The sequence below is a fragment of the Ursus maritimus genome, unplaced genomic scaffold, assembly GCF_017311325.1.
Source record: "Ursus maritimus isolate PB19 unplaced genomic scaffold, ASM1731132v1 scaffold_26, whole genome shotgun sequence".
NCBI lineage: Eukaryota > Metazoa > Chordata > Mammalia > Carnivora > Ursidae > Ursus > Ursus maritimus.
In genome coordinates, this window is record NW_024425119.1 from 3,609,418 (window position 1) to 3,621,484 (window position 12,067).

The 12,067-nt window shown below is 57.2% G+C and overlaps 1 protein-coding gene across 2 annotated transcripts in view; it reads right to left on the minus strand.

Moving 5' to 3' along the window:
- Positions 1-289: 289 nt before the first annotated feature.
- IQSEC3 (IQ motif and Sec7 domain ArfGEF 3) overlaps positions 290-12,067 on the minus strand; it is a 103,601-nt gene continuing 91,823 nt past the window's right edge. The window contains exons 9-14 of one of the 2 annotated variants that reach the window (XM_040642026.1): positions 11,844-11,969; positions 9,735-9,834; positions 9,412-9,573; positions 6,453-6,545; positions 4,097-4,146; positions 290-727 (exon numbers count right to left, since the gene is read on the minus strand). In XM_040642026.1, the coding sequence (XP_040497960.1) occupies positions 290-727; positions 4,097-4,146; positions 6,453-6,545; positions 9,412-9,573; positions 9,735-9,834; positions 11,844-11,969 (969 nt within the window). Of the gene's footprint in view, positions 728-3,935; positions 4,011-4,096; positions 4,147-6,452; positions 6,546-9,411; positions 9,574-9,734; positions 9,835-11,843; positions 11,970-12,067 lie in introns of those variants that run through there. The other variant, XM_040642027.1, reaches the window with a different exon arrangement.

The window sequence follows — 12,067 nt, forward strand, 5'->3', positions numbered from 1 at the left end:
GGGGTGCTCAGCGGCCTAAGGGAAGCATGATGGGGCGGGGCAAACCCAGGTGCCCGGGATTGAGATGCTCTTTCCAAAACGATGGTGATCAGTGACCAGCAGTGCCTCGTGCCAGGGCATGGGGAGCAGCGAGCGAGGGGGCGGTTGGGGTTGCTGGGTGCAGCTGCTCCACACCCCCCCAGCCAGCCCTCCTGGGACAGCAGCGGCGGGGTGGGGGGGGGGCGGGGAACAGAGTCTACACCAGGCTCCTGGAGGGGAGAGCAGCAGGGGTGAGGGGTGGGGACAGAGTCTACACCAGACTCCTGGAGCCACTGGAGTAGCGGCGCCGGTGCAGCAGGGAACCGGGTGGGCAGTACTGGTGGGGGTGGTTGTAGGGGGGTGGGGGCGGGGGCAACGGAGGCTGGTGGGTGACCTTGACTGGGGAGCCTGGGCCACCCAGGGGTGTGGAGCCACAGGAGTCGGAGGAGGACGAGGCGTAGCAGGAGAGGGCCTGGCTCAGCAGGGGCTCCATGCGGGCCAGGCAGGGCTTGTCCAGGACAATGACCTTGACAATCTGCTGGCACTGCACCAGGGTCCCAGGGGGTGTGGGTGGCAGCGGCGGCAGCAGCGGTGGGGGCTGCTCCCTCAAGGGGCTAGGCTGCGGGTCTGGCGGTGGCGCCGGCGCTCGCCTCTCGGCCCCCAGCCCGGGGTTGTGCTGAGACGTTTGAAGCCTGTTGTGAATTGACACCTAGTTTAGAAACAGCCAGAGAAGCATGAAATGTTACAAGACTAATTCCCAGCTGCTAGGACTGGCTACCCTGAGCCTCCCTTCCCAGCCCTTTCTCATCTCCTGTGCCCCTCGGCTGCTCCCTGCCCTCACCTTGAGCCACTGGCCACCTCCCCACGCGCCTGGAGGAACCCTGGCTGCCGAACAGAAGTGCTGCCCTGGATGTGGCCAGGGGAGCCTTGGCTCTCAGGCCTGGCTCCTCACCTGAGAGATGGACACCTGCATCAGTGGTCCCTAGCTCTGCAGGGCTCTGCAGTCACATCTCACGGGGAAACCTCTCTCCACTTCCCTCTCCACTAACCTCTGAGCTTAGAAAACAGGGTAATGGTCTTCGCCCTCTCCCTGCCTTCCAGGGCTGTGGTGAGGACAAAGGGAGACCGGACACAGGGACAGTCAATCATCTTTGAGCCTCTTAAGCCCCCTCCTCCCTTTGTTAAAGGAGAAGCTTCACCGGCTCTGTCGGGTCACAAAGGCGGCCAAACCCAGAATGCCAGGGACCCCTGAAGGGACAATCTGGACCTACCCTGTCCTCCTAGATTTCCCCAAGGCTAAAACCATGAATCTGAAAGCAGCCCAGACAGCCAGGGCCAGAGCTCAGTCCCCAGCTGCCTTTCTGGGCCAGCCTGTGTCCTGGTTAAATTTGTCCCACTGTAGGAGGGGTACCCAGAAAGGACTCTAATCTTTATGCCCTCCCTCAACCCATGGAGGTCACTGTGAACCAGGCCGGCCTCCTCTTGCTAGCAGGGGGAGGTTGAGGAAATGGGAGGAAGGGAGCTAGAGCCTTTTGGGCGGTGGGGGAGGGGGGTCAGTTCCTCACCCTCTAGCCCCCCAGGCTGCACGTATGACATGCCACAATCCCCTTCTAACACCTGGCCCTCTGTGGTGACTGAGACCTTTCGCTCTGAGGATGCATGCTACTGTCCTTGGATACCACCACCCAGGACCGGCTGCTCAGAGCACAGAGGGGGACATGGAGGCTGCTGGGGAGGGGTCTCGATTGCCAGGCTGAGACCAAGATGCCCAGCTGAAAACTATCTTGGAGCCCTACACTAGGGGACCCTAACCCTATTCATTGGCAGAAGGTGGGACCCCCCCCTTCTGGGCCTGTGCACTCCCCATGGGCTGCTTCCCTCTCCACAGTCCCCCAAGCCCCGGCTCTGTCTGCCCTTCAGGGTCCACAAACCCTATGTGCTCAGCACATCGAAGGCTTTCCTCTTCGCTCTCAACCTCCAGCCTTGGCAGCATTTTCTAGGCTGAGATCCACCGCCCGCCCCAAGCAAATGAAGGAGCTCCCAAGTCCCTCAGTGCCCTGCCGAGACACAGGGCAGGCAGAGGGCATAGCTGGGGCCCACCTTCCTCTTGGGGAGCCCTCTGTGGTCCCCACTCTGGCAGAAGACCTCTGCCCCCCACTGCTGCAGGGAACTGGCTCCTTTGCCCAGTTATTCCCCAGGAGAAAAGTGGCCTAGACAGTGGGGACAGGCCTTCTATGCTCCTGCTCCCCCAGATTTTATAACTAACATCTAGCTGCCTTGGTCCAGACCCACTGAATTTCCTTTTCCTCCTGCCCACCTGCACCCCTCCCCCACGCAGCCCACAGCTCTTGGCTCATCTTCACCTCTTCATCACCTCTTGCCTTCTGATCCCCCCTCCACTGTCTGCACTTCCCCCCTCTCCACCCCAGCCTGGATCCCTTGACTTAATGGTCAGTAAGTGAGAAGCAGGAAGTGACAGCAAAACATTCATTCTGACCCCCTTCTTACCTCCCTGCTAATGAAAGAACGGAGAGAGGGAGAGAAGGGGGGAAGAGAGAGAGAGAGAGAGAGAGAGAGAGGATGGCTCATGAGTAGCAGGTCAGAACAGCTCAGAGAAGATGGAGAAGCACCGGCCAGAGGGGCTTGGCCAGGCAGTGACAGAGACAGGGCAGAGGACGAGAGAGCTTGGGGTCCAGCTGAGACGCTGGGGGCAGCGAGGCTGCTCTCTGTGCAGGGGAGCAGAGGCTGGCAGGGCCCCGGGGCTAGCTGGGGGTGGCAGCCTTGCAGATAGCCACATGGCCCTCTGGCAGCATGGGAGGGGAGAACGGGCCAAAGACGGCTTGTGCTCGCCAGGTAGGCCGGGCTAAGGCAGAGCTGGGAGAACACACCGGAGGGCTGGGGGCTTTGTGTGTTTATCTGCAAGGCTAGAGGATGGGCAGCCGCAGGAAGATGGGGGGAAGAGGGGCAGGGGATGGAATACCCACCCTGGGGGCTTGTCAGCTGCTGGGGCGGGAAGCTCCTCCGTGTAAAGGTGCCTCCTCCAGACACAGGTGTGTGGGGGGTGGGGGCCAAGGGCAAAGAGGGGAGAAACTGGGCTCCCCTGGGGTATCCTGGTGGGCAGGCGCCTCCCTCCCTCTAAGTGGGGGCTCCTCCAGCTTGAGGGGAGCTGGGAAAGGAGGTGTCTATGTGAGAAGCTAGTCGTCCCTGGAGGCCTGCCAGAGGAGCGAGGGGGGTTCACTGGCATGGGAGGGGAGCAGAGGATTGGGGCCCAGTGAAGCTTATAGGGGCCACTGAATGCCCTTCCCCCAGGTGACATTTGGGGGCTTGGCAAGGACTAACTGCAGTAGCGACCTCCCCAGCCTCTCCCTATGTGGCTTGAGGGGGGCATCCCCCTCCCCCATGGACAGTCTTCAGTTATGTCGGCTCTCCTCCCAGGGAAAACCCGACGGTGACCCAACCCTGCTCTGCCTCACTGGCTCCCGCGCACAACCCTCCACCGTGGCCAGCTTTCCGAACAGACCAGCTGGTCCAGGGAGGAGCTCTCGCCTCTCAGCTGCCCCTGTCTCAGTTCTCTAACTGCCCCAAGAGGCAGTTGGGAGGGCAGGCTTTGTGCCTGAAGCAGTCCCTGGGGCTGGATTTGAGGGGGGAGTCTCTGGAGGGGTCCAGACTCCTGTGGAGGACAGACGCACCAGGGAGAAGGGGATGGCAGCTTCCCTGATAGAGCGTGTGTTGGGGGACCAGTGAGCAGTCTGCTGGGGAAGTGGGCGGGGGGCTACGGGCGGAGTCGCTATGGAGATCGTCATGGGCATCATCTGCAGGTGTCAGTCTGGGAGCTCGGCCTCGGAGGGCACACGGCTGGGGAATGGGCAGAAAGTGCTGTGGCTTAATTAGGCGCTGGAACAGTGGCGTTACCCATGCTAGCAGTAACTTTTAATTGTATCTCTTGAAATTGGTAAAATGGTGAGTCGGGCTGGGGAGGCATTGATTAATACCTGAGAAGAGAAACAACAGAGACAGTGAGAAGAAGGACAAGCAGGGGCTCGGAATCACTCACCTGGGCAACCAGGCCTCCACTTACCTCCACCGTGCTCTCCACTGGCTTCTCCCCGAGCGCGGCTTCCCTTTTGGCTTTGAATGCAAAGAGCACAGGGCTCACTCTCTACCCGGCCAAATACAAATCCCTGACTCTCCCAAACACCGCCCCCCTGCTTTGCCCCCCGATACCAAGCATCCTTGCAGTTAACTGGTGTGGATGGAAGACTGGGTGCCATGCCACTCCTGACTGAGACGCAGCCCCCAGGGAGGTGGACCAGAAGGCGGAGCCCAGTTCTGCCCCTTGGTCGCTGTGTGACCTTGGGCATGCAGACTAGAAGATCTCTGAGGGTTTTTAAGTGAGCATTACTGAGTCTCGTTTACCCACAAAGTCACCCTCATAGGGACAGTGAAAGTTGGCTTTGAGGTGCCCTTGGTTCTTGGGTCTCAGAAACACAAGGATCCTCTGCTGTCAACCTGTCCCTTTCAGCCACAGGCCCCTTGAGGGAGGGGCCGTGTTCTTTGTGTGCTCCTATCCCTGCCACTTAGCTCAGCGGTGGGCAGTCAATGAGCGGAGGCCTGTACAGCACTCACCACAGGGCCTGACATGGGAAGCGTGGCTGATGCCAGCTGGGAGATCGCTATGGGGCATTCTGACTGGCTCCGCACAGCACCAGGGACCCCGCCGACCTCCAGGGACGGTGTGGTGGCTTTCTCGGGCTCGGTCACTCCAGGCTGCCACCCCCACCCTCAGCAGGCCTCCCAGAGGCCCTCTGCTGGAGCCCCTCTGACTGGTCACACACTGTGGGCACCTGTGTGCGTGTGCGTGTGTGTGTGCGTGTGTGCATGTGCGGGCGTGTGTGCACGTGTGTGCACTCACATGTGCACAGGTTCCCTCGCTGTGCTCATCGCTCTGCTTTCTGCAGCACAAGAGGGAGCTATGCCATTGCTTGGGACCAGGGAGAACCCCACCGGGGAGGTGACTCATGGACCAGGCCCTGGAGACACGCATTCTGGCTTGACCAGGGGCTACAGCTTCCAAAAAAGGCAGGCAGGGCTGCAGAGTGGGGTGGGATGTCAACTAATTAATCACAGCTGAGGTTTGGCTCCGGAGTTTACACAGCTGTGCAAACAAGCAGCGACCCGTGTACCATGACCTTACAGAAATGAAGGGGCCAACTGAAAAATCAGGCAGGGTGGAGAATTATGAATGCATGATGACAGGTCAAACCCACACGCAGAAGATGATATCAGAGTGAGAACCTCCGTGCAGCTAAGGGAGCCCCAGGTCTTGCTTGGAAAAGGAATCGTGACTCCCAGCTGAGTGACTGAGTGCTGTGATGCCGTCTGTCCCTGCATCATGGTGTCATGGCTGTCACCGAGGGCTGGGGGCCAGCATGAAATCCACCAGAGTGTCTCGGCTCAAGCAGCTGCCTTGCTGGAACCCTGGTCTTCTAGTGCTTAGCAGGGGGCACACAGCAGGGACTCGATAAGTGTTTGTTAAATGTAAGAATAAATGGCTGAATTAATCAGTGAACTGCTCTGGGTGGTTTACTGGGAGTCTGTTGGGATGGGAGTTAATTCTCATGCCATCTCTCTCTCTCTGATTTTTATTTGGAACTGTAGGATGGGGGTGGACGGGACTCTTCCCATGCTCCCTGGGGGCGGTGGGTGGGGGTGGGGGTGGTAAGGTGAGGGCCAAGAGGTAGAAAATAGGAAGATGTCAGTGGGAGAAAGGAAGCAGGTCTGGAGAACATGGCTAAAGGTGATACAAAAATCTGAAGTTGACTTGCTTCGTCTGGAGTGAATAAGTCAATTTGAAGAAACCATTTGGGAAAGTGGGTTTGAAGGTTTATCTGGATTTTGGGGTGGGCTGACTCTGGCCTGGAGCACCTGTGGCTCATTAGGGAAAGGAACTGACTGGCAGATCAAGATTTCCAGACCCCTCTGGCCACCCTCCTTACCGGGCTCCCATCCGTAGGCAGCAGTTTTTCTCATGCTGTTTCTCTTTGCTATACCTCTCACCCCTGAGTGAACCCCAGCAGTCCCCGGGGAGCCTGGGTGTGGGGTGAGTGGGTGGGAGGCTCCCCCACTGGGACAAGGTTTGTCTGGGCTCTTGGCCTAACTCCTCCTGGGAGGACAATGACATTCCACAGGGACCCAGGGCCTTACGGCTGTGTGTAAATGGACATGTTCCTCTCTCGCCGTCCTCCTCACTCCCACTACTAAGGCCCGTGAGATTAGCCTGGAGCTCCGAGCAGAAGGAAACGACCATGGGAATGAGCACTTCCCTCACCCCAATTCCCCAGGAACCCAAGGCTGGGGGCAGAAAGTGGCCTCTGTGTGGGCCCAGGGCCATCCCAGGCCTGGGTCTGGGACTCTGGAGCAGAACCAGGGCTCACCTGTAGGCGATCCGTGCTTTGACTGCGGGTCCACCTGTGCCCCACTGGACTTGAAGGAGAGCGTCTTTGCTCCCTGCTGCTTCTCCAGCTCCCCTAGAGGGCAGAGAGGAAGCCAGCCTCAACCATGGTGAGGTGGGAGAGGAGTGAGGAGAGAGCAGGAAGGGGGGGGGCTCCCTGACACGTGCTCTAACATGTGGCCTGAGCCTGGCACCCCACTTCACGGCAAGTAAGAGACCCACTAGAACCTCAGTTTCTTCATCTGTCTGTGGGGATGCTAACAGCTGCTCCTCCGAGAAGCAGCAGAAGAGGCGAAGAAGAGGGCGGCGGAGGGCCTGTGTTTGAGTCCTGGTTCTGGGATTTCTTAGCTGTGTGGCTTTGGGCAAGTTACTTAATCTCCCCATGCCTCACCCGAGGGGACAGCAGTGCTGGCTTCTAAGTGTTGTTAAGAGGATTGCACGAGGGAATGCACCAAAACCCTTTAGAACGAGGCCCAGCTCGTGGCAAGCGCTCAGTAAATACTGGCTTTTATGACAACATGGATGAATCACCTGGCACAGCGGACCTCGGTGACGGCTGGTGACGGCGGGTGACGGCCAGCGGGCCCACCTTGACCCGGGCAGGACAGAGCCCACCCAGCTGGCTTAGCCCCCCCAGGGAGGAGATTTCCCACCTGAGGATGTCGGTGCTGCCCAGCCCGCAAGGCCAGGGCATCCGTCTTGTCCTCAACCTTGATTCCTCTCACTAGACGGGAAGCCTGTTCCAGTCATGATTAAAGCACTCCTTCAGTGTCTCTTTTCCAGGAGACACAACTCAGGTTCCTTTTATTAAAACCGCTCTCCTGGGTCCCATTTTCTGTGTCTCTAGTCGTCTATAATCCAGGGACACTGGCCAGCAAACCTCCAAACCAGCACGATTTGTCCTGACTGCCTGAGTCACACCATCAGTCAGTACTTCACACGCTTCCTGAGCGGAGGGCTCTCCCTCCCTGGAGAGGGGCGGTCTTGGCTTTGGAGAAATTAGCATCGTAATTACAAGCAAGGGCTCCGAGGAACTTGGTGCAAATCCTGTTTTGTCACTGACTGTGTGAACTCGGACAACCTCCTTCAGCTGTTAGACTCACTTTCCTTATTTGTAAAATGAGGACAATCCTACCGCCTCATGGAAAGTTGTGGCAAGGATTAGATAATAGAAGAGGTCCGGCACGCAGCCTGGGGCTGGGCATGGAATAAATGGGAGCTCTGCTCTTTTCATTTCCCTTTTTCTACTTCCTTCCCTCCCTGCCTCCCTGGCCTGTGCTTCATCTTTTCTTAGCTGTTGCTTCCCCTTCTCTCCATCTGAAGAGTAAGAGCCAGATGTGAGCCTCTCCCCCTGCTCCCCTGCCCTCTGGACAGCAGGGGAGGACATTCACTCTTGACAGACTGATTCTGGCACTATCTACGCCTTTGTACTTTGGGAGGGATGGGTATGCTGCTCCCAGGCGGAAAGGGGGCCTCTTTCGGCAATGCTCGTGCCCGTTGGGGCACTGCGTCTCCCCAGCGCGGGGCAAAGCCGTCTGTAACATTCTGACAATGACAGAAGTGACCTTTCAGGGTATGTCCTTGAGAATGTTCAAGATCGGCCGCTAGGGTGGCATCTCTGAGCCTCTGGTCCCGCCACCGAGCTCAAGCATGCCAGCAGAGCGCAGCAGGTGGACTTACACCCCCTCCCCCCGAAGCCGTGACCGAACCCCACAGTCTGCTCTGGTGGGCTTCTGTTTTGACCGGATCGAGCTGTTTCCTTTCACTGTTCTAATCGGAAGCTCTTTTGTCAACGTCAGGGTAGAAAGCAGATGAACCCCAGAAGCAGATCTAAATGCAAGCAGCACGTGGCAGCTCACCCGCTTCTAAGATGCATGATGTTAAATACATCCCTTAACTTCCCTGAGGCTGGTCTGTAAACTGGGGACAAGCACCACCCTGCAGGATCGCTGTGAGCGCTATAGACAAACTGCCTGGCACATAGTAGGTGCTCCAGAAACGCGGATTAAAAAGCACCACCCTGTCCTCTTGGCGCCCTGCCCCGAAAGTCCCCCGGCCTTTCCTATTGCCTAATGGGTTTATATTAATTTAGAAGCACTTTTCGACTAAGTGACGGCAGACCTGAAATCTGTTTTGCTCTTTTAGTTTCTGAATCCACTGTTCTTTAATTTCGCATGAAAGGCAATCTGAAGCCACGGGGGATGCGAAAGCAGGGAAAGCTTGCGAGTGGGCACAGCTTGGGGCCATCACTGCTCTTTTCCCCAACCACAAAGTTAACTGGCAAACCACCTGCCCCTCCAAAGAGGCCCACATCGTTTCTCAATGCCTGATTCGGAACAATGAAGAATCCAGGCATTCCTTAGAGGAACCAAAAGAGGACTCCTAGATGAAGAGTAGTCAGGAAACCGGGCTGGACTTGTCAAAAAGACCACATCATAAAAAAACAAAGTGGGGGACGATTCGAGATGAAAAGAGATGAACGAAATGAAGCAGCCAGGTGTAAGGTGTGAGTCTGACGGGATCCAGGGGGAGGGGCTGAGAGGTGGGAAGAGGAGCGCTGGACGCACAGACTTGAGGTTGGCATGCCTGCTTTGGTCGGCTGGCTCAGCTGCGCTGGCCAGACACCGCGGAGTCCTCTGCTCCCAGGGGCGCAAGCGCAGCCCCACAGCCTGGCTGGGTGTGCCCACAGGTGTGCGTGCTCTTGCGCGCCGCCCCCCCCCCTTTAATTGCGAAGAAACTCGAACAGCAGCGGCACCCACCTGGGCCGTGATGGTGCGCCGGGGCTGGAGGAGGGCTTGGGATGGCAGGAGGGGCCTCGGCTCACTCCCCACTCACTCCAGAGTGGGGCAAGGAGTCGGACTCACGCCACAAGCAGCCCCCGTTCCCTGCTGCAGGGGAGCACCCCCTCCCCGCCCCTGCCGTGCAGCACACCGCGGCCTTACACTCTATCCGGATCTGTTCCAGCTCCGTCACCTCAGCGATGGACTCCTTCAGATCCTCCACAAACTTCTGCATCTCGTCCGAGCCCAGGGCACAGAAATGCAGCACCTGCTTCTTCTCAGAGCCCGAAAGTGGGGTCACCAGGGTGATGCCGTGAGAGTAATCTGGAAAGCAGACCCCAGGCCCCCGTGGCCGTGAGCAGCAGCCGGTGAAGCTGGAGGCAGCGCAGTGGGGAGAGCGGTGCTTATCCCCTCCACCATCCCTCCAGCCTGCAACGTTCACCCAAACCGCCTCGGCCACATGTCTGGGTCCGAGGGAGACTTACACTCATTCTCAAAGAGATGGAACTGCATGCCCAGCAGGCCCACCGACTTGCAGAAGGTGTATGTGGAGGAGCTCTTCTTCTTCGGGCAAAGTTTCAGAATCTGTTCAAGAGAGGGAGAGGGACACGCACTGATGGTGCACACGTGTGTGCGTGCACTAGGATGCATGAACACGCAGGGACACTGGGGAACACACAAGTACATACAAAGAAACGTGAGCACACTTGCACAGTTGTATACTTAGGATACATTCACACACATATACACGTTTATATGTACACACACATACACACATTGATATATGTGTCTGCACCCATATGCACACATGTATACACATGCATACAAATACATACTATATCAAAATATGGGGTTTTTTTAACTACATAAAACACCTCTGTGGCTATTCCCACCGCAATTAGAAGAAGCCAGTCCACACTTCCTGCCTCTCCCCATCTGGTCCATGCCTCACTCTGGCTTTATGCCTGAGCCCTGCTGTCCTCCTTTCTGTGGCCTGAATAGGACGAGCTCAGTCCCCCTGCAGGACCTTTGCACATGCTATCCCCCCGTCCACAACCCTCCCTGCAGCTTTTTGCATGGCTGGGATATTCATCATTACTTAGATCTCAACTCAGATGCTGCCTCCTTAGAGATCCCCTCCCTGAGCAGCCCAAGTAAAAAACAGAAACAAACCAAACCAAATCCTCCCCCATCCCAGCCCCTCCCAATCCTGACACTCACTTTCAGGCCACCTTCTTCCCAATTTGATAGTATCTTGTTTATTTGTTTTCTTAATTATTTTCTATCTGCCTCCCCAACTAAAATGGAAACTTAGCCAGGTGCTCAATACACAAATGCACCTTTTCCTAGCTGGGCCCTGGGGGCCCTGGAGGCCCTGGGGGCACTGGAGTGGGGGAGGGGGAGCAAGAGAGAGAGAGAGAGAGAGAGAGAGTGCCCTGCCCTCAGGGTACTTAACACTGCTCCAGAGGAAACCCCTCAGGGGTATAAACCAATGCCACAAAGCATAATAAGCAGAGAAAAACCAATGTGAAGGAAGAGGTGAATAAGGTAATTCTAGACCCTGGTGAGTGTTTTGAAGAAAATGAAATAGGGTAAAGAAGAGAAGGTGACTGGGCAGGCTACTTTCCGAGGTGCACAGGGAGGGCCTCTGGGAGGAGGTGATGTTTGAACTGAGACCTGGATAAAGAGAGGGAGGTGGCCGGGCAAAGTCTGGGGGAGCAGCAAGAACAAAGGTCTGAGATGGAAGGAGCCTGGACCGTGGGAGGCAGCCTGTGGGGTCAGGGTGCCCTCGCAGCCAAGCAGAGGAGCGGAGGTCAGGGATCCAGGAGGCCCCGGGTCGGCGAGTGTGGACTTCCTTTGCCTGTCATGGGAAGCGTGGCAGACACGTGGCCTGAGATGCACTCTAGAAGGGTCACTCTGCTGCTCTGTGGAAGGTGGACCTCAGAGGTGGGTCATTAGATGTGGGATAATTTTAGAGGAAGTGCAACATGACTCATGGATAGAGAGGATGTGGGATACGAGGGAAAGACAGAAACCCAGTCTTGTCCACCACTGTTTCCCCACACTTACAAAAATGCCTAGTACACAGTTGACACTCATTAAATATTGTGCAGTGGATACCTATTTCAAAGAGCAAAGAGCGAGTACCCCCCAACCCTGCCACACACTTGCTCACACAACACACGTGCACACACACACACACATGTGCACACAGTCCCCGGGCAGCGCACGCCCCACTCGGGCTCACTGTCCCTCCCTGGCTGTGGGGCGTGAAGCACACCCTATCCTCTTCCTGCCCCGGGTTTTCTGTAACGTGGGAGAGGCACATGATCTGGGATCCGGTTCATTCCCATCGTGACCGTGGAACCATAAACAAATCATTTAGTTGCTCCGAGCCTCAGCATCATAACTTATGAAGTAGAAATGATCATATCTGCAACCCCGCCCCCCCCCCATGATGTGAGAGTGCCATGGAAAGAGGTAAATAACTATAGCATTCTGAAGGAGGTCTCTGAGGCCCTCGCCGCCTCTCTCCGGTCAGGGCTAAGGCTGAGCACAGCAGCAGGTGGCCCCGGCCTGGCCAGTCCACTCACCACCAGCAGGTCGTTGAAGAGGAACACCTCCCTCTGATGTGCGGCCTGTTTCTGCAGCTTGTTCACATCCGTCACCTCGAAGAGCCGGCTGCAGCAGACCAGGCGGCGGTGGGGCACCGACAGCACCTGGAGCAGGGGCATGGCAGTCGAAAAGAGTTTCCAGATTGTTCAAATATGGCTGCCGCCAACCCCTTTTCCTCCAAGAACTGGAGCCCCCCCCCCCC